Here is a 22656-nt window from a genome sequence, read left to right as displayed (position 1 = left end):
CGCCGTGGCTCGCAAAAAAAAAACAAGCTTGACAAAAAAATATATAGGGCTTCTTTACGGTCGCAACGGAGCACGAACTGATTAAAAAAACGTCGGGATAACTACCCACCGACTAAAACTTACTAAAAGTCCACAAACCATATAAAAGCGGAAATCGCTGACAACATTCACATTGGGTTTGCTGGGCGATTGTCAGATTTGCCAACACCGGGTCCTCGGAGACACACCGCACGCTAGGCGGCACCAGGATCATTCAAGATGGAAGCGCCATGTAGCAACACCACCTAGATAGCTTTCAAGCCTGTGCGTCACCTGAATTGACGTCACGTCCCGGAGGCCTGCAGGGGCGCTGATTGATGCGAGCGCCGCGTCGGCGGTTGCCGTGGGACTTGTTTCCTATCATGGTCCCACGCGAACGCTGACGCGGCACTCGCATTCAATCACCACCCGTGTCGGCCTCCCGGACGTGACGTCAATTGACGTGACGCGCAGGCTTGAAAGCTATCTAGGAGGCGTTGCCTGTAGCCAATCTTGCAAATGCGTACACAAAAAACATCAATGTTGTATTTCTTTTTTTTTAATTTCTAGATTACTATTTTTTTTATTTTTGGGCGAGGGACAAAATGACACAACAAGAAACAAAATAACGGGACAAGAAACATTGCATTAAGTACAACGCTTGGACTTTGAAATCTGGTCCGGACAACACGCACTACCTTTGAAGGACATTGAGTCTTCGGGGTGCGTACTTTATATGTGCGATGAAAATCAAACACTGATTTTTTTTCGGGGAACACGCCCCATTCTGTATCCGTAATCAGTAGTCCAAGATATTTTATAGATATTAGGTGGCACTAAACTAATTATAAAAGATCAAGTCATTATCATTATACAATTCGAATTTACTTCTTATTATTATCCTGGGAAAGTTTCATTCAGCAAAAATCAATTTATTCTACGTGAGTAAATAAATGCCTAACAAAAATGATAAACCCTCTTTTTAGTGATATTATATTTTCATTAGCATTCAGAAAACAACTTGCAATCTGCTATCAGTGTTCGATTAACATTGAAATTTAAGAAAACCTTGTATAAACCATTTTAATGATTATCTTCTCCGCGCTGTCACCCTAAATATGCGCATGCGCAGTAGCTCTCTTTTGCAAAACGTCTAACGCCACGCAGGCGACAACATCCCAGTTAGAATTTCTCGCATGGGTGATAAGTAGAAAGGTATGCAGAAGTCATCATATAGGTGGGGACTACGGGAACAGTGTTCAACTCAGCAGTGACCAGAAGGGACACTTCTAGAACAAAAAGACGTATCCAAATTTTTCAACAATCTTATACACCCCAAGCGCCCGCCCACGTTGTCATTAACAGCGCATTTTTAGTTTGTTGCGACATACCGGAACTGGTTCTCTCCACGAAGCAGACACGATGGAAGGTCGGACGATGACCAAGGGAAGGCCCCGGCCATGTTCTGCAACGATCCACTCAGCCAGATGCTTGGTGAAGGTGTAAGTGTTCGGTTTGGCTCCCAGCAGCTCAGGTGTTAGTTTCGCAAGGTCGACCTCGTCCATTGTTCTTCTCCATTCAAATACCGGTGCGTAAAAAACGAATTAATGACTTTTTCAACGCTGAAGTTATGAGTTAGACCACAAAACCGCAGTCAGGAATGTTGACTTAGCTAGATACAACGCACAAAAAAAACAGTGCCTTTCCCTTCAGCAAATCCAAAGTCTAGCTTCCCGTAATGCACGTAGCGGGGCTATCCTGGTTTGAGACAGAGGAGCCCTGGTGCACACTTCAGATTTAAAAGCGCTTTGGCTGTAAAGGTCACAATTTGCTGGCACAAAACGTGACCTCTACAACGCCACTCATCAACCTGTTCCAAGAGAGGACGCTTATTCCTTCTATATTGTTATTGACACCTTCAGGTTTTGAGACGGTGAGCCATGGCGCTTCAGAGACCTCAAAATATTCTATAGCAATAGATTTAAGTAACTAATGTTCCTACTGGCTCTTCCCGCACCGATATCTTAAAACAATCGGTTCCACAAAGACTGCAGCGTTTACACCGTAAAAATGTTTTCAATATTTTTAATGAATATGTTATAACATTGATGGCATTGATTATCTATTTCCATATTTATATAAAAGCCTGGATCTGAGGCGGTGGCTTCAAATTAAATTATATTCTCCAAAACTGCTTACTTATGGCAAACATACCTTAGCTGGATATAGACGATTTTATTTTAGTGTATTAGAATAATCATTCTTTGTATACTGTTAATAACCTTAGGAACTTAAGCACCGCATAATTAAGTGTAAAACAAGAAAGTGTATAAAATAAAGAGCTTTATGAATCACACTATACGTCTGCTTCCTCCATGAGAGGTTTTCTATGGTCGAAGTAATGTTGTTGTTCCTTTCAGTGTTGACAAATACGTTTTTTGTATTGTTTAGAATATTCCTAGGTTCAGTCAAGATGACGTTATACCTGCCTATATTCGCTTTTGTACTAAGTAAATATCGCATAGTGACGTTATTTAAACAAACGTGAAAACTATTGAGTCCTTTGTAAGTTCTCAAGATTTTTTTCACTGTACAGTTTGAACTTAACTATTTTCCATATATGCTAAAAAATGCAAAGGCGTCAGCGTACATTTTCTTAGAACATCCGACGGCGGAGAGGTCAGAATTGTTGTAAGATTATTTTATAGAATACATATGCTTTGATCCCTATAACAAATTTCCTATACGCGAGAAAATCTTGATAACAGACAATGTGTGGCATCATGTCGGTTCAAAGCTGAGACCACTATTCACGATTATTACACTGATAATTATTGTTACAGCGGGCAAACATATATATGAGAGTCTTACTTCGTTAACGTGATAATGTCATCCGTCTCTACCGTTGGTGGGTACAGTCGCTCCTCCAACGTGTCATGATCGGAGTTGACGAATGCTGTTGAGACGTGCACAATGGCCTAAAATTAAAAAAAAAAACATGATAATTTATTTGCAGCAGTTGTGACGGGTTTACTGAACACGCCCGAAATGTACTCACGAGGAATAACTAAATAAATATATATAGCCTCTTGCTCCATGCGTCCACCAAAGCTTTCACAGCGGAACGCTTCAGAAAACAATATATGAAAAATGGTCTTCGCCGTCTCGAGTACTTTAAATTCGAGGTGCCACCTATTCAAATACAATAATCGTTACGCCATCGGTCGCCACCTGAGGTGATTCACGTTATATGACTCAAGCCTTACTAAACTCAACATAAATGTGGACTCTGGTAGCCGTACTCTCAAAGTTTGACTAATTGGAACTAATTTATATTTAGTATCATACCTAAGTGCACGCGAATTTGTTAAACAGTCTGTGACTAAAGAGCATCTAGAAAATATGGTATTCACGCGCTCATACTATGCCGACAAAAGCTGGTGTGCCTCTAGTCGGGAATAACATGCTGGAGTGACGTGAAACATATAGGTCATGAAACCGCTTACTCAAGCGTTACGGCGTGCACTAGGATCCATATGTAAAATGATATTGAAATATAAATTACTTTTTAAGAAATCTTATAACGAAGACCTGATTGTCCGAAAAGGTTTCTACGAATAACACTTTGAAATACAAAGGAACGACGTAAAAACTGTCGCATTGCCAAAGACATAATCAATAAAAGCGCTCGTAGATAATAGAATCAGTGGTTAGGTCTTAGATCAGTGGTTAGACTACGCTTTCGCCTAGTCTAACGACTGATCTCTATTGTACTAGGCTGGGTCGCAAATCGGGGGTCCGACGTTCACGCCGCCGGCGGCCATTGCTTGATTCCTGGTTATACACGCAAGTCTATGAGAGAAACACATTAAAATAGGAATATTAAAGCTTCTACACGGTGTTCGCAGGCGAGTATTTTAACGCGATAGTGTTAAGGAGCTGGAGCCGCAGAAAAGCCGGTGTTGCTGTCGTGACAAGAAAATCGCGGACGCGAAAATCGCGACTGATCAATAGAGTCATGACGTCACACATACATGACCTCGTACGGGAATTTCAAACAACCCACAACACTCACGTGACGTAACGCGTGGAATGAAAGCGATTAGAAACACGACATGTAATGCGAATTAAAAGTCGCCGCATGTCTCGGGCGATATCACTTTATAAAGTAATTCATTTGCATTAGGGAAAAATTTGAAAACTTTTAGGCGAGACTCGAAGTCACGACCGTTCAGTTGCGAGCCAGGAAAGCTAAAGGCTAGGCCACCGTGTCCGCCGCACTTCTTGCTCATTGGCAAGAAGAGCATGCATGAGAGACGAACGACAAGGCGATGCGAACGGGTCAGATAATGCTGTCCCGTTTCGCTCTTCAAGACAAAGCTTAAACGTTCGCCTTTTTTTTTTCATTTCAATCACGTGCAAAGATATAATATGAGGTGTTTCAAGAGCTAATCGGTATTTGCCAAGCGTTCGAACGTCGATTAAAACAATCAATTGTGCCGGAGCACCACTGACACCGCCGGCGTCGCTTGCATCAAGTTCTCAATGAAATGGACGTTATACGAATCAACGACACGCTCCGAGTTTTAGTTCGTCACAAAAGCCCTCCCATCAATTCAAAGCAAACGTTTAAACCAGAAGTACTCTGTACGAGCGCTATAAACGATGCGAATGTACTTACTTCATATCACTAGATCACTCAAACAAAATTAGAACGTTTAGAGCCAGGGCTGACATACTGAAATATTCTTTTTTTCCTGAACACAGTCAGAGAATGGAACGAATTATACCAGACGACACAGTTGTAATCTCTTCCAGATTTCTTTTTTTCAATTTTATTTTTTCAATGAGGTGACTCGCGACGGTTTGGAAGCGCATGAATGATAAACTGCTTTTTTATTATGCGTGAGTTCTCTCGCTTCAAGTTTTCTTATTTTTATGTGATGGTGTGTGGTTTAACAGTGTACTTGAGAATGTTTTTTTTTTTTGTAACGCCTTGTTAAAACGTGGCGGTAGCTCTGAGCACATTAGAAGTAATTCATGCAATTGCTTAAACAAAAGAGTGTACTCCAGCGAATGTTTGTCGCTTCATATGTGAACTTGCTTTTCCCTTGTGAGTGTAGCAACATAATCATGGCTGATGTAACTGTAATCTCATCTCCCCACCCTGCAGTAATGCCTCCGGGCGCTGCGGGGTAATGGCTAATAAGCAAAGCAATAAATAAACTGTAAATTCCTTTTGAATTATCGAATGCTAAGCTATGATGAGTGCAAGAAGACGAACGACTTCACACTGACTCTCTGCAAATATTCTATCGCTGTATCTGTATCGCTGCCCAACAAAGTCACAACCCTCGACTCTCGGCCAGTAAACATTTATTAATGCGTTAGCATCAGTGCCCACATGACAGGGAAAAGCTGACGGCGTCCGTTTGTGGACAGAACAGTGAAAGAGCGAGCGCGCCGCGTGGAGAGGAGGAGAGTGGTGACGGACAGAGGGAGGCGACGTCATGGGGCGGAAGCCAATGCGCGCGCGGATGCTGGAGCGAGTTTGAACTTGCCGGTGCTCGGAGCGCTTATGCCTAGTCATGCGCTACAAAATGGAGGGGGAACTAAGTACTAGCGTTGGTCCAAGTAATCGTCAAAATTATTAAAGGTAGATTCATTGTTCGATCTTTACAAAATGTGTTATTAAGACCCTTGAGAAATGCAACGGACATCCCCTTTCGGGAAACGCTAACACTGACGCTGTAAAGAAGCCAAAAAGAGGCCGCAAAGTTAAGAGGAGGCAAAAAGAAAGGCAAAAGAGAAAATCAAAACAGAAACCTGAAAGGATCAGAGCTAGCGTTTTCCAAAGAGGGGCGTGTATGGCCATTCCCAAGCGTCACGCTAAAGCATTCCCTAAGGATCCTCCGATGGATATTCCTTTAATTAAAAAACATTCGGTATTCTCACGCTTTTGATATTTGAACCAACAATATGACTTGTCATTCCCGTCAAATGAACACATTGTTCACAGACGGACGCGCATGGTCCAATCCCTGTTATCCAACATTTATTCGCTCCAGTCATCGTAGGTTTCGCATATAAAAAGCTGCAGGTTGCAATATGTTGTCAGACTATCGCTAGTTTCGAATCCTGCTGCACAGCCTCACCGGCTACGGTGGCACCAGACATTGTATTTTGCTTTCTTATTAGTTTGTCGAAATGAACACTTTGTTTTATGACTTTACCACTTGCTTTTTTTTGTAATTCGTGAGAACATTAAACTATATCTATAAAAATTCCAATGGCTATTTAAGAAAGCTTAATGTTTCTCCGTGCACTTCATGGCCTTAGGTAGAACAAATATTCTATTAAGAAGGCTAGGTTTACTTGGAGCAGTGATTTTCTAAACAGGAAATATTTAATGTTCTACAATTCTCTTTCGGTGGCGAAATGTTTGTGCTCTTTCTTATATTGCCAATAAAACTTTCGCTCAACCAACAGTTTTGAAAAAAACGTGGCAGTTAGCTGTGATCAAAAAATTAGCCAAGTGCATTAATTACATCGGCTTTTGTCGTAGCTTGAGATGCGCTATTTTGAATTACGCGGATATGCCATTTCTACAGGTCATTAATATGTTTTTTTCTACGACAGGAATTCAACTCACCTTCATTCTTTTTAGCTTATGGCAAAGGTCCAGAACACTTTTTGTACCTTCCATGTTAATCTTCACAGCGTTTCTGAAAAAATACGCTCATTTGTGCAATCAGCGTAAATTTAATTATTGAGAACTTCGTCACCGTCACATATACAACTGAGGGGATCACAATAAATATAGAACAAGCAATGCGATTGTGATCGTGATGAAAACGCTAATACATTGCTTTTCTTCGATGCACAAACTCTAGTGAGACCCAATCTGACAATCACGCATCTGGCGGTTCTCATCAGATGTGGCGACTAGAAACATGCTTGTTCCAGACGGATATTTGTTCCAGACTCGGGATTTGGCTGACGCAGCCAAACGCTCCGTCAATGATGGGCTGGAGATCGCGTACCATCTGTGGACTACTGATTGAGCATGACTGTAAGGTAAACATTGAGGCCGCACTTGTGTATAATGTGTCCCAAGCTCGACCGATATTGAAGACGTATATAATTGAGGGAACAGTTATGTTGGTAAAAACATCGTACCGGGGAAAACAAGCTAAACAAAGCGCGCCCCGCAGTTTCACATTCTAATCACTATATTCGTTTGGCTTCATTTGCCAGATAGTGTATATTTCGGAATACACAGAACGCACTGAGAGCATAAAGCAGGTACGTCAATTACAGTGTTAATCGGAGTCGTCTATTTGAAGGCATTTCCTTTGAAGACAAAGGAAAGCTGGAATGCTATTTATCGCAGAAAGAAGTGCCTTGTGAAGGTTGTATTTTTCTCGGACCCATTTTTCCCGCATAATGGACCATATTTAAAAAGTCAGATATTATGTGGAAGAAACAAGTGTTACACTGGTTTGCTTGGCATTTTCAAAATGGTCTAACAAATTTCAAGCATTTCCTTCAACAAAAAAGCTCGCAAACTGTCCACTTCCATCTATAGACCTCAAAACCCTGACCAGGAAGTGCACTGCATTTGACCAAGCCACGTAATGGGTGAACGCACCTACGTTTTTCATACAAATATTAAGGGCTTAACGTGTGTTACATTGCGGAAGGCCAGCATTTAATAGACAGATCTCACTAAGCGTTCGGCGGATACGTGGCGACGCCATAATTTTAGTGCACTGGAGGCAACCGGACTCTATGAAAAGGCTCGGGCCGTCTCGTGCTCTACACGCCAAGAGCTTTAGCCAGGTTGTCGCTCGTGCAAAAACACTAAAATTACCCAGATGCATTGCTGCAGCGACTATGAAATCAAACTACAGCTGGTGAAATCGCTCAACCTGTTTAACACATTATTTAATGAAGAACACGGCAGTGTAAACGAGAACAACGCTCTCTTTGAACACCCACTTGCCTAAATAACAAATGAGAATATTTTGCGGACTTTAACCTTGCAACTTGCCCGTTGAAGTTCTTTTAAATTGTGTGCTTGCGTGAATTTGTGATTGAATTCTTCAGACGGATCCGCACTACGCCCCTCTTCCCGAGTTTACTAGAATACCTTAATTCTTTATTGACGTCGGTGGTTCAAAGGCTCCTCAAAGAGATAAAGCAAGGTGAAGGCGTGATACAAAAGCCCAGGGACAAAACAAGAAGACCAGTGGTAGTTTCATACATGCATAAGATCTCTCATAGCCTTAAAAAGGCAGCGAATAGAGTTAACATCGATGTAGACTTTTCAGACTCGAAAAATCTCTATTGCATACGCGAAAAGGTAAATCCAGTACACTGCTCCAAGAAGCAGAAACCGTACTTTGTTTCCTGTGAACAAGGTGTCATTTCTACCTTCCCACTTTCCGGCAGGGGAGAGTACATAGGTCACCTGGGCCCTGTTTAAATGACCGCCTTCGAGAGCCAGGCAAGAACATCACCAATGCCAACTCGGGTCATATAATAATTCACTGTATAAACTGCGGGTGTTCGGCGCTTTTAAAGAAGTTACTGGGCTAGGCAAGAGTCCCAACCAACTCACCACTGAAATTATAGAAGGGGCAGGCAATCAACGCGGAATGACAGGTGTGTCAGCAGCCCATCTCTAACTCTTTCAAAAAGGGAACCACAATATTTGGCCAAAGGGTGTCTCAGGCAACAAGAGTGGGAATTTCTTAGTATTTTTCACTTTCATCTCGTTCTTAGTGCTTAGAAAAAAGAGGGGTTCATTGTAAGCAGAACAATATGACCAATACAAGTTAAGAATTGTGAGTCAGCGCTGAGAGACTGTGTTATGTTTTAGTGTGCCTGTGTCCCTTGAGTGATTCTCTTTTAGTGCGCTCTAACGTTATATAACATTCCTACACAAAATTTCTTCGTGGTCCTATAAAGTTTGTGATATGTTTATTTTTGTCTAATAGATTTGAAGCGCTTTTGCAACACTTTTTGTTGGTATCTTCTTCAACGTGGAAGCGCGCGCTCGCATTTGCCTAACTAAACGAGCGAGCATAAAACGTTTAAAGCGCTGCAAGTCCACCAAGGCGATTCCACATCACTCGCAGCGACATCTGCGCCAATTTTTGTTGCCACCTGCTGCCCTTGAAAGCCAATGATCGCGCCGCACCTGTCTGCACGTGTCTCGCACGTTCACACGTCAATGGTTGTAGGTACTTCTAAAAACCGAGAGGGTAAATTTTATCCAGGAGCTTTAGCTTCGTAAAAAGCGTAAGTGTGCAGGCCAGCACGTTATAAAATATTATAATCTAAACCCTAAGACACGGAGGAAATAAAATAATGGACAAGACGAAAGAAAATCTCACACAGCTGGGCCGCCGCTTTTGGCCATCAAGAGAAGGGAGGACTTAAAGAAACAAAGTTCAAGAGAAGATAATTCAGCACTCTCGACTATTCTTGGATATTATTTATTCCTAGTGAAGTCCTTATTTCGCGAAGGTAAAAGTGAATTTGATACAGGGACCAAAATTTTGCTTAAACAATAGACCTCCCCGTTTCTATTCATTTTTGTGTGTGAAATCAATTGTGAAAAAAGTGCCGGCTCAGGAGGATCGAACCACTTTTCTAAATGAAGCAGTTAATCAATTTTGTGAAAATGGATGCCCTTTCTTTTCTTGTTGAACGGTCAAAATTTAGTAAGGTTTCAGCATTGAAAAACAAGCATTTCGTTAAGTCTTTGTCCTTGCTCCAGGCCAGATGGCAGTGGCCAGATGGCAGTGCACCTAGGGGGCGCATTAAATGAGAGGGCATTAAATGCAATTTCGGAACTTTTTAGAAAGATCAAGAAGGGCGTAATGGTTGTAAGGCCGAAGGTGTGTAAAGTTCTAGCTGATAATGAGGTAACTGCCACGATGAACAAGATTGGCGGGGATGCGCGTTTTTTTTTTTTTTTTTTGTGGTAATTTTTGCTTTCTTAAAGACCATAAAAAGGGCTTTCCGTTCCTCGTGGTTTTCATTTAAAACGGTTTGTGTTAGAAGAATATGTGTTCTTAGAGACTTGTTTGCGGTACGTCCATCTTGAAAGCAGTTCGACCCTTCCAAATTCAAAATAGTTGCTTTACAGCCTGCCTCCCATTCACCAGAAGGCCTGCATTTTGTTATCCTTAGACATAAAATATACATAGTATTCCTTGGACATTCAGCTGTCGCTGAGAAGGGTTCGAGACCTTCTTGAGCTGGATTTAGTGTCCTTTCAAGCTCAAGCGGGAATTTCGGTCGGCGTATAGTTACAACCCTTGAGCTGTTATTTAAGGTCAGCAGAGCAATAGTTTTACGGATATTCTTTTAATAAGCGGAGAGGTGTGTATCGGCTCTGCGGTGGCTACGCTGTTGTAGGAGTTTCATATGAATTGGCTGGACAGGGAGGTAACATCTTTCGTTGAAGCTGTGTGGTATAAGACATGATTGTTCGTAGATTTGTCAAGAACATATTGATATGTGCCCCAAATGAGTACAAGGCAACTAAGGTTCGGGATTTTATTATCGAAGTTGCAGGGGAGTTACAGTTCACGGCTGGTTCCACGGTCAAGAGGAAGTTGCAATTTCTAGATCACAGTTGCTAAAAGCTCGATTGTTGGTTGTATTAAAAAGAGTAAACAAACAGGGTCGTATCTAGGCTCATATGGCCGTTCAAGATACGTAAAGGTTAGTGTGGTAAAGTTACTTATTTGTAATGTCGTAAGAAAATCGTGCATTCATTGTGCCGGCAGTGCGCTAGTGACACAGTTGGAGTAGTGGACGTTAGTTATAGTTTTTATTGATTTACATCAATTTTGCGAAGACAAGTTGTAAAAATGCCGAAAGGATTTGAAGGTGCTCCGAAGAGAAATGCTGTTGTTGTTCCGTAGTTTCACACGTTTTCCCTTATTATAAAAGCATTTACTCTAGAAGTTCCAAGTAAACGTAGTTTTTTTACGGATTTCCGGATCGGTAGTTTTAAACCGCTTACGTTTGAGCGAGAACAGAGCTCAGTGAAGAGGCATAGGAATCCTCCAACTCTTTGCCTCAAGGAAGCTGTGTTAAAGATTCCGTTCTATTGGGGCCTCTGATACGTGGGCCAGAGTAGTCGGTGCGTAAATGACCGCATGTTCAAATACAAAAGTGTGAAAATGTATCTTCCTTATCAAAACTAGTCAAACATATTGCTAAATGCAATGCGTGTTAGCCACTATGGGAAAAAACTTCAATCCTGCGCAAAGAATGAAATTCCTTTAAAAGACTCCTTGACAAGCCTTAACTTTAATGGAAGAGTTAAACTGTGTAAGCCAACCGTCTATACTTTTGAACGAACGCGTGAAATTGTATTCTGTGACGAGTTATTTGTGTTTTTGCTTTGTGTTGTTGGTGAAGTCAAGGGGTAGATTGGTACCTTTCGCTTGGTTCACATAGCCTTAACAATGTTCAACATGTCCAATCATTGGGAGGCGGGTGTCTGTTGTTCGTGCGGTGCATAGGCTGGAGGTCAATCTGTTCGGCGGCGTTTTCGTCAAATCTTTGCGGTGGCATGTCTTTTGCCTTCCCTCTTTCCTGTCCGTGTGGACGGCTATATATTGTTTTCTTTTTCTCGGGAATAAACCCAGTAGTGTTTCTGATTTTGTGTCGTCTAGTTCGTTATTTTCTTTCCTTCGTGTTTCAGGATTTAGATTGTAAGGTTTTAGTTTTTTTTTTATTATTATAGTCTGAAGTCGTTTAACCTACTTTAGTTTCAACTTTAAAAACTTCTCGTTTTAAAGTGAAAGTTCTATTCCTATTCGGCGCCACAAATCGGCGTGTGTAGACGCGGCTTTTTGTCCGAGCTTGGACAAAATGGCAACTCTTAGACCCCACAGTCGCTGTCGGACGCAACCTATTCGTCTACACATACCTGTCGCTTTAATGACTTTCTGATCCACCGAGGTTAGGCGACTGGGACACGCCGAGCGCCCGGCTGCAGTGTTTTTCTTAATCTCCCGCTCAAATAAACGCTTTTGATTGGTTGTATTAGTGTAGGGTGTGTTTAGATGGACGGCCATAGAAGTTTTTGCCTATTTCTGTGTTCAACTATTTTTATATGAGATAGAAAATTATGTTTACCAAACGAAGCGCACATTTTTTTGCAAAATATTTGGCTTGTTATGTAACGGACAATCCCGCTTAATAGGAGGAGGAAAAAAGTTTTTTTTCGTTACATTTGCATGTAGACGCAAATTTTAGAACCACACGTATACAGAATACAACTTCCTACAACGTATATATTTTAGGAAGTTCGCCTGAAGTTTATCTTTCAAGCAAAACTTAAATAACAAACTTGGCCTTTTTAACATCGCTTCAAATTTAGGAAATTTTCGGCGATTCTTTAAGATATATCACAATCTGAAGCCTGAAACTTTTTGTACAAAATATTTTATGCTTTGTTCACTTGTAACAAAAGACATAGAGCTTGACTTCTGTAAGTGTATTTGCAGTGCAACCGTAAATTTATAAGTATGAAAAGAGTCAACATTCTTAAATGTTTGTCCGGAACATTATAAACAATCGGTGTCGTTTTTTTTTAAACTAACCTCGATGGACCCTTCGAAATCTTTAGAACTTTAGATCGGGCCAGTTGGTTGTTCATGTCGGTCGATGTTGCAGCGCACACTAAAAACTGCCACTCAAGCTATTACACAGACAAGTAACAGAACTCCCACACAGCGCTCACTGACCCCTTTGTATTGGGTGATTTTATTCTGCTTCTACTTCTACTTCAGTTTGAGAAAATTTTCAAGAAGATAGAGTCGAAAATAAAATTAAAAAGGCAAATATTTACTTCTAGCACCTAGACAAACTTGCGGCTAAAAAATCCATTTATTTTTGTAGCAATATTATTGATGGCGTACTGAGACATTTGTCCTCCAGTCGTATGATGTTCTCGGCTTCGGTAATTTCCCTTGTTAATTGGTTGACACTTATGCCTAACATGGTTTTGTTGCTGAAATCTGTCAAACAACCTTAATCCCGACAGTGAATTTTTATATGGCAGGAGTAGGCATGGCCGATGTTATTGTCCTGTTTACGAAGGCGGTCATTAAGACACCGCCCAGTTTGTCCTATGTATAGTCTTCCGCAGAAAAGGTGGAATGAATAGACAACCCCCAAAACGGCAAGGCACAAAGTTCATTCTATGTTTTTGGAGCAGCAGATTGCTCAATTTGAGTGTCTGGTCACGTTGTTGTTGCACAGGTTGGAAAGTTTGTTGGGAGCGGAAAACACAATATAAACATTTATTTATTATTTACAGAAACAACCTGCAGCGCCAAAGCGTTACAGCAGGAAAACACAAAAACACATAATCACGAGCATAAATAGAATGACAAAATTAAATAAATACTGTTAAATAAAACTCCAACTCTTTAGTGTTAAAATTTAGTATACTGAAAAAATACGCTACATCATCTTTAGTGAATGCTAATGCAGGCAACGAATTCCAATCCGTTATTTTCTGAGGGAAAAATGAGTATTTTTTTATAATCAGTTCGGCAAAATAATTTTTTGTTTCTTATTACAATGATCAAAGCGGGTTGCAATGTGGTGTGGTAATTTAAGGTATATATATTTATCAATTCTAGTTAAGTTACTAAACACAGAAAATAAAAACTTTAGACGAAATTTCTTTCCCATTAAATCCAGAAGTTCCAAACCGATCTCACGTTTAATTTCTGTCACAATAAGTGTTCTATTCTACATTAACTACTCATACCTAGCAGCACGGTTTTAAATTTGTTTTCTATTTTCGGGGCAAGGTGCGCTTCATACGAGCCCCACAAAACGCACGCATATTTAAGAGTACGTCTTACCAAGCAGCGGTAAACAGTTTCTTTTAGCTATTTGGGAGCACTGCATAGATTTCGATTAATAAAATGTAACATTCTACCACACTTTTTACAGACTGTGTTCCGTGAACATTAAAAGAAAGATCACTTGATAAAACGACTCCAAGGTACTTCACATCCATGTTTTTTTTGTTTTGTTTTTTTGTAAATGGCAATAATAGAATTAGACGATAGGGTTCTGTCGCGTTTTTTTTTTCCGAAAGTGACGTGGACACACTTTTCAGCATTGAAATTTAATTGCCACGTCCGAAACCAACTGGATATTTTATCAAAATCAGATTGTAAGAAAGCAGAATCACGTAAATGTTCAACTCTTCGATATGAAACACAATCATCTGCGAACAGCCTCACAGGCGAGTCAATCTCTACAGCTATATCATTTATAAAAACAAAAAATAATAAACAAGACCCCAAGACAGACCCCTGCGGAACGCCAGCTGTCACAGCAACAAATTCAGACTTTGTAGCGTTCATGACTACACATTGCTTTCTCTCAAAAAAATTATTTTCTATCAATCCGTAGACGTTCCTATCGAGGCTCAGAGAGCGCAGTTCATAAAACAACAAATGGTGGGACACTGAATGAAAAGCCTTCCGGAAGTCAAGGAAAAGAAAAATAGTTCGCTGTTTTCTTAAGGCCGCGAGAAAAATTCTCGATGCACGGGATGATGACTATATACTAGTCTTCTTGTCTTGTCGCTGTGCGTTTGCTTGACGCAGCTTCCTTGCTTCACTTCTTTCCGAATATTTTAAGCCACTGACACCAATAAGAAAGCAGGGTACCCTGTTTTCTTATTGGTGTCAGTGTTTTTGGGGTTTTTTTGTATTGAATGGGAGCATGATTTTGTGATTGAGCTCTTCAGGTGCGACCGCACTATGCCTCTCTTGGCGCGTTTTGCGTGCACGGAGTTCAAGGGGAGGAGTGTTTTTCCCCTCTGAGTTCAAAGAACCAGCGAAGATGGTGGGGTAGCTCCAACAGTCGGAAATCCAAGAATCTTAAGGCTCCTTCCACCGACAGCTCGTGGGTGGTTTCTAAGGGACTAATACAACCTTTAAATATAGAGGACGTCGTTCACCATGGCTGCCAAAATTGTTCCCGTCGGTGACTAAAAATTTTTAAAAATCGTCCACGTGTCCAAGCACTCGCACTATTTTGTGGCCTCTAACCTGTATTGTAAACTTCTCACGAGTTGTGCGAGATAGAGGTCACTGGATACAAGTGCAATACACCGAACCCAACCACACTCCTCTCTTTTGTGTGTCCATTCCAAGCAGCAAAGCTGGATTTTAAATAGATTGTTAGCAAGTCCAGAAACTTGCTCTGGGGCATGCCTGACGCACTGTGCAAAGCAATAATAATAATAATAATAATGATAATAACAATAATATTAATAATAATAATAATCTTTATTGGCTCGGTAGAGCCAATAATGATGCCAGCAATAGCACAAAAGGTGTCGATGCTGTCTTCAACCCTTGTTAAGAGAGGGTCTTGGGGTAATGCATAATAAAGGTCCTTAATGTCGATAGAGAAAACTTGCATACCTCAATTGTTCTGTTCTTTTAGGACGTTGAAGACTTCGAAGGAGCTTTGAATCAAATGTAGAACGTCTACGGTTAAAAGGTTTTGCATGTCGTGTAGGGATAAGGCGTCTGATGTTTGCCAAGTTCCGCCTACTGAGACGATGACTTTTGGGTGCAGTCGGGTTTGTGGGTTTTTCCAATAAAAATACTTCCAATCATAAAGTTTTTCTGCGGTCGAAATAGGAGCAACGATTGCTTAGTCCAAGTGATTGACAAACTTTTCTTGCTGTTTGTTTTACTTTACCTAATGCTACCTTGTCATGGCTGTTGAACACGGAATCAAACGCCGCTTTTGCCCTTTTCTCGAATGTATCTCCGTGCATAAGGACAAAACCTCCTTCTTTGCCGGCAAGTATAACTGCTAGGAAATGCTCTTTTAAGTGCTTCTCTACTCTATTTAGAGGTAGCGGGCTGACATGTGGCTTATGTCGAACAAGTAGGTTTACTACTTCAGTAGTGCAAGGATTTATCTCAGCTGCTGGAAATTGCCTTGACAATGGTCACACAATAGAAACTAGCTCCGGCGGCATTGTTTTAGGTTCCACAGCAAACTTTGGACCGAGACTGAGGACGTGCTGCACAGACTCCGGCACGAGGACATCACCTATAGTGTGCACTAGGCTGCACGAGCTCTTTTCTATGGGTGTTAATACGGAGGTGCAACAAAGTGAGTTCCACAGATGCTCTGCAGTATGACAGTAAGAAGGAAATTTCTCGTAATCTTTTTCTACCAAAAAGGAGATTGTATAAAAAGGCAATTATTGTAGTGACTTGCTTTGTGGTTGGTCGGCACATTTCAACAACAGCACCGTTTTAGGTAAATGTGCCAACCAATTAACAAGGAAAATTTTCGAAGTCGAAAACACTATACGACTGCAGGACAAATCTGTTTAAACGTCGTCAAAAATGTTGCCCAAAAAAGAGATTCATTATTTAACTGGAGGTTTGTCTGGGCTTCAGAAAGGAATTATTGCCTTTTAATTTTTATTTTTCGTGTTCTTCTATTTGAAAATTGTTTTCAATTGAAATAGAAGTAGAAGCAGAAGTTAATCACGCCATATAAAGTTGTTAGCACTGTCTGAGTGTTTTGTTCTTTGTCTGTGTGAAAGTTTGAGCTACAATTTTTAGTGCACTGCAACGTCGGCCAACCTTGGAAACAGTTAAATCAAAATCCGATAAAAAATATGGTGCACTATATTCTTATGAATTAGGAAAAATAAACACTTACTCAAGGCTGTGCTGTAAACAATTGCCGTTGGAAGGTTTCTGTTTAAGCAACAGGTGGTATTCATGCATTTTATCCACACTGACCGCACTTCCTCGCCTTATCATTGAGACATCATACAGCAGAGGTATCCAAACTACGACTCGCGAGCCACATGCGGCTCTTTGAGGGACCAAGTGCGGCTCGCGGCTGCCAGGTAAGCGCGCGCTCCTTCCCCTCCTGTGTCCCCAAGGCGAAAAAAGTTCTATAATTTAAAGAAAAGCTCATAGTCTCGGCTGTTTCGTACTAGTTAAACATATAGAATTGCGCAGAAAAAAGACAACGACAAGAAGTATACAGGAGAAGCGCTAACTTTCAACTTGTTTTTACTCAGGAAAAGCAAGCATATATATACATCTTGTATATATATGCTTGTCTGTACACTTCCTGTCCTTGTCTTTTTTGTGCTATTTCATGTTTATCTAAGATGTCCTGTACACTTCTTGTCCTTGTCTTTTTTGCGCTATTTTATGTTTAACTAAGATGAACCCAATAGCCCAACAACGTACCCTACTAGTCTTGTACTACATTTCGTACATACAGCTGGACTGCTTTTTGACACATTTTTTATTTCTCTATTTATTTCAACTACTGCCAACGTCAAACATACTCTTGTATCTTTGACGTGCAAACATGCTGGTTCAGTTGTTTTACCTTCTGAAAGCTGCGGTGTATTTAGATCAAGGCATTGGATTTGCAAAAACAATGCCTCAAGCCGGTCGTTCATTTTCTTTTAAAAATTTCGAAAACAGAAGCAACAATGATATGGGCCTGTAGTCATCCAAGTCATGTGTAGATTCATGATATTGTTTTAATATTTCACCTTTCTTAGTTAATCACGAAATATGCCGTATGCAAGGATACAATTGCAGGTACGAGTAAAATAAGGTGAAATAATGTGAGATACAAATTAAATGGGCTCTAGTTTAACGTCACCGACTCCAGAGGTTCTATTATTCTAGATACATAATAGGCACTATTGTTTTCTTGAGTGACAGGATACAGGCCGATCGAACTTGGATGGGTATTTTTTAAGTATTTTCCAAAATCACCAGGTTGACTTGTAGACAAAAATTCACAAGCCGCTAGAAAATATGAATTCAATCTTGTCGCGCCGAGGAGCTAATAACGTTTCAACGTCAATTTTAATTAACTAAGGCAGTTATCCCGATGCTTCAGCCTAATAATTTAACTAACCGACTCCTATACTAAGTTTTACAGCGCCGCTTTTAAGGGATAGTTTCTCCAGTATCGTGTCCGCGGGCAAACAAATCCCGACACAAAACTCTGGACAGCTACCGTCATCTATTAGCGACGGCGGCAACCAGACACCGGCTTCCGGGTTGTCTGGTTGCCACCGTTGCTCATGGTGGAAACCTCTCGAGCCTTTCCATTCTGGCTTGTCGACTTGTGGCCGGCCATTACTTCATTCCCACCATAGTACGGCTTCGCTGGTCTTCCTTCGTCACCAAAATGGACAGGCTGGAAGTTTTTTTTTTTTTTTTCATCATTCCTTATGTTCGTAAAATTGCGCTGTAAGAAACTATTTTTTGCGAATATACACGTTCAAGCGATTTCTATCTTTCAAATTCCAATAAACGGTGGTGCCCTAAGTTAAAACAAATCGAGAATAAATGTGTTTTTTTGTTTTTTTGCCGTATCCTACAGTAAAGCTCTAGCGTTATCCACAGTCTTCTATTTTTTCTAGTTACTATTTCAACCACAAGGAAAATGATGCCTCATAATAGTTTTTAGGGGTTCACATGATACGCTATACAATATTTCAGTGTTCCTTTCACACAAGACATATTCGCAGTTGTGTTCCAGCAATGAGTCGTAGAATTTACTTAACGTTTCCTCTGATCTATAACGCTACAGTCAGGAAACCGGTTCGTTACTTTAATAAATTAATTATTTTAGGCAAAATACAAAACATGGGTATATGATTCATGGTAATAAATCCCGAGACTCAGGAACACAAAAGGGGACGAACAAAACACAACGTCTCAAGCACAGCTGAAGGTTTATTTGTCAGACACTCGTTCAAAAAGGCGAGCCCCCCCGGTGCCCCAACCGACATCCACAGTCCCAAAGGTCAAGCCGCTTCCTCCCGTCCAGTCGACGTAAGCAGCCCTCCTCGCACACAGATACATGCACATGCGCTAGGCGCCACAGCGTCCATGAGAACGTACATGCAGTTGACTTATCACCCGCCACTGCTACCACTGTTAACCTCCACTTCCTTGCAACGCACCCTTGCCCTCCGCCGTCGAGTCGTACACAAACACACCACTCACATGTACCCCCTGCCCGTCCCCCCCTCCCCCTTTACAGTTTCCGACGTATACACAAACCTCGAAAACACATGTGGAAGCCCACCCAGTGAGCCAAAATGCGCCACAAAGTAATCTCAAAGCCTTAAAGTTTGTGCCGCTAACCGTCCGTCCCCCCCTTCTATGTACTTCCTCATGTTTAATTACTGTAACCAACACGCTCGTTTTGTACTTACTTAACCCCGACCTTCCCAAAAACCTACCTCCCCCCTTCCTTTATTTCTGTCTCCTTCCGATGCCTTCAAAAAAAAAAAAATAACAGATCAATTTTACCTAACCTTTCGGCTGGATTTCAACCGTCATGGAGACGGAAATTCCGTTTCTGGTATAGGACCAAGTTAGGTTGTCTAAAAAACGGAAGGATTGCTTATGCAGTCCCAATACTCCCTATTCTAATGGTCTCCCTAATATCCTTTTAGTCCCATCGATTTTACTGTAGATAATTTCTGTTCTGGCCCACTTCAGCTGTGTTTGAGACGTTGTGTTGTGTTCGTCCCCTTCTGTGTTCCTGAGTCTCGGGTTTTATTACCGTGAATCATCACCAGCTCGCTTGTTTTTTAAGTATTATGAGTATATGGTTATGATCATTTACTCCAGATAATATGTTGTCGGACTGAAAGTTTCTTACGCATAGATCTAATAATGTGGATGAAGTGGACGTCGCACGGGTGGGAGTGCTCCTTCTTTCCTAGCATGTAAAAGACTGATTAAGACTGTGTTTGAGACGTCGTCGTGCTTCTTCCACCCAGTCTACGGTGGTAAAAAATGGTAAAATTACACCAGCTCGCCTGCGCCCTAACTGTTTTTTTTTATTAAGAGTCAGGTGTGTTCAGGGAGAGACGGTCATGACAGAGTCAAAAATAATCCCTGAAAAAGGGGAACAAGAGGGACAAAGAACAAATACAAATCTCCAAACACAGCTAGGTGACTGGTGAGCGACAGAAAAAATTCGTCTGGTCCAGGTGGGACCTCTCCATTACAGGTGGAGTGCTCTACCAACTGAGCTAACCAGGGGTTAGACGTCAGTAGAGCAAACGGGTTTTATCAGCTCCCACCAGTCTAACAACAACAAGGTTGAAGCTTGCAATTTAAGGTTATTCGGTCGCTCAGCATTCACCTAGATTACTTGGTCGCTCACCAGTCAAAAACCAAAAAGGGTGAAGCTTGCAATTTAATGTTTGTCGGTCGCTCACCAGTCACCTAGCTGTGTTTGGAGATTTGTGCTTCTCTTTTGTCCCTCTTCTTCCCCTTCTCCAGAAATTATTTTCGTCATTCTTGTCCAGCTCGGTTGCACCTTTGCGTTTAATTGCATTATAATCATGATGGTGTCATGCCTATTTTTGTTATCAATTAAATCTTTATATCAGGTAGCGAAAACCGTCTTAATCAGGAGACTGACCTTACTTTTGCAAGATACTTCCTTGTATTCGTGAAAAAAAATCACATTCGGAGAAGGTTGAAAAAACGATTTTCCCGACTTCGCGATGACGCAAATTTGAAGCCGGAGGAATAAAGAACAAAGCTTTCTACACCGTCAATATTTTTACGTTTAATGCATGCACACTTTTCTGCCATAATTAGTTAAAGTTAACTTATATGTACATTCATTTCAAGCGAAATAAAAACCCAAACTTCGCTTCTGGAGCAAATCTTATATATGACAGGCCGGCTTCTTTGACGTCATTTGTTGCCGTTTAAGGAGATTTTTGATAAATGCATGGAATATCACGCTAAACACACCGGCCGATGATGCGTTTGAGATCCCGCATATATACTATAAGAACGCGAGGTGTTGACTTTCACACTTATCATTAGGAGCATTGATTCAGCGTGCCCACCTTAAGGTGTCGTTGAGCTTGATGGTTGCCGCGCTGTGAAAGACAACGGACACTTCTGAAGTGAGGCGTTCGTATTCGCTGGATTTCAAGCCTAAGTTTTCCTCCTTGAGGTTGCCTTGCACGGCCACAACCTTGTTCAAACTCTCTGGATATTCTTGATTCAACCGCTTGAAGCACTAAAGTAGGAGATAACGCAAGAATTAGACGCTCGTACGAGCAAGCCCATTTTCTAAGAACAATTTATTGGTCCAGTGCATGCAGAAACCTGGGGTTGTGAAAGACTGGAAAATGCTTTGCTTTGTTCCATCAAGAAACTATATGTCATGATCAAAAAAAAAATCAATCACGAACACCATTTTCTGAAATCTTTTTTTAGGGGGTGGTGGTATAGGCTTGTTGGCAATGGGGAGCACTAGCCCGACCACATAAAACTTGGAGTCCTTACGTAGCTGATAATGTTTCAGGATTGGCTTTACTCGTGAAGTTTTTCAAGCCGTTAATGCGCAGCTATAAAACTTTGAACTTCATTAAAACATATTTGTGCCGAGGACACCGGACAGAAAGTTTCCAATAGGAACCTTGACTAGTTCTGGTGTCTAAGTCCAGTGTCCGGTGTTCGGTGTCCTATGGACATAACGAAAACCCACTGAGTTCACAGTACCCGAAGCTTAAATGTGCGAAGAATTACAAGGACAAAAATAAAAGACAGATCGAAGAGTAATCTGTGTCATGTAGATTTCTGCTTCTCTTTGTAATTTTGGGCGCTTTTCAATTTTCAACGATGAATCCAATTGCCCAAATACCCGCGTTGTTGCAGTAAACAATAGCGTTTTTGACTTGTGTATTTAACTGTCGCCATCTGTCAAGACGACTGCTAATCATTTCTTACAAATCTAACATAATTAGATTTTGTCTAACAACCGGAATCTCTATGTATTTCTTTTACCTTTCTTGACACTGCTTATCACGGGAGTGGCACATGCAAAAGAATATCACGGAGTGTACTCTTTCAGCGATCGAATGCAACAAACCAGGAACATTGTAACATTCGGCAGGTAGTAACCTATTTGAATCTGTAATTTCTAATTTCTGGAAGCAAAGAAAAAAAAAGACATCTTTTTCGCTAATATATGTTTTTTGCATACTTTAGGCACGTCATAAAGGATTAGTTAGATCAATCTTAGGAAATTTATTTTGATCGCATTAGGTAGAATTACGAAGCCTGCATGGATACAAAGATTTGTGGGAGAGGCATACTAAAAATACATAATATGAACAAAGCGCATTCTTTAGGTTTGCATTCTTTCAGCTTTTGAACGGAACATACTTTCTTTGAATAACAAATTGTGCTTCAACAATATAAAATTCGCAGGATTCCAGTTTTGTTTAATAACAGTTTATCCTCAAAGAAGCCGTGTATTACATTATATTGCAATAAAATTAAACTTCCACTTTTTAACATTTATTTGACTAATAGGTTCACTCAACTAAATGCCTGATGTAATGATCACTATCAAGTACCACGAGGCTACACCGGGTTAGTTTCCAAAGTAAAATTTAAAAACCGAAAAACTTTATTTTACACGTCACTAATGTACAAGAATTTTTTTTTTTATATTTTCAGCTACACTCTTTACTGAATTTAGCACAGAAAAGGCTTGGATGCTTTTCGA

The 22656-nt window shown here is 40.8% G+C and overlaps 1 protein-coding gene across 1 annotated transcript in view; it reads right to left on the bottom strand.

The window, feature by feature from the left end:
• Positions 1-1277: 1277 nt before the first annotated feature.
• LOC121047731 (putative fatty acyl-CoA reductase CG5065) overlaps positions 1278-22656 on the bottom strand; it is a 30916-nt gene continuing 9537 nt past the window's right edge. The window contains exons 4-8 of the mRNA XM_040503215.2: positions 20984-21159; positions 6671-6743; positions 2890-2996; positions 1410-1587; positions 1278-1307 (exon numbers count right to left, since the gene is read on the bottom strand). Of these exons, the coding sequence (XP_040359149.2) occupies positions 1278-1307; positions 1410-1587; positions 2890-2996; positions 6671-6743; positions 20984-21159 (564 nt within the window). The remainder of the gene's footprint in view (positions 1308-1409; positions 1588-2889; positions 2997-6670; positions 6744-20983; positions 21160-22656) is intronic.

Source organism: Ixodes scapularis, unplaced genomic scaffold (assembly GCF_016920785.2).
Source record: "Ixodes scapularis isolate PalLabHiFi unplaced genomic scaffold, ASM1692078v2 PGA_scaffold4__175_contigs__length_147842914, whole genome shotgun sequence".
NCBI lineage: Eukaryota > Metazoa > Arthropoda > Arachnida > Ixodida > Ixodidae > Ixodes > Ixodes scapularis.
This window is presented reverse-complemented; position numbering and strand designations above follow the sequence as displayed.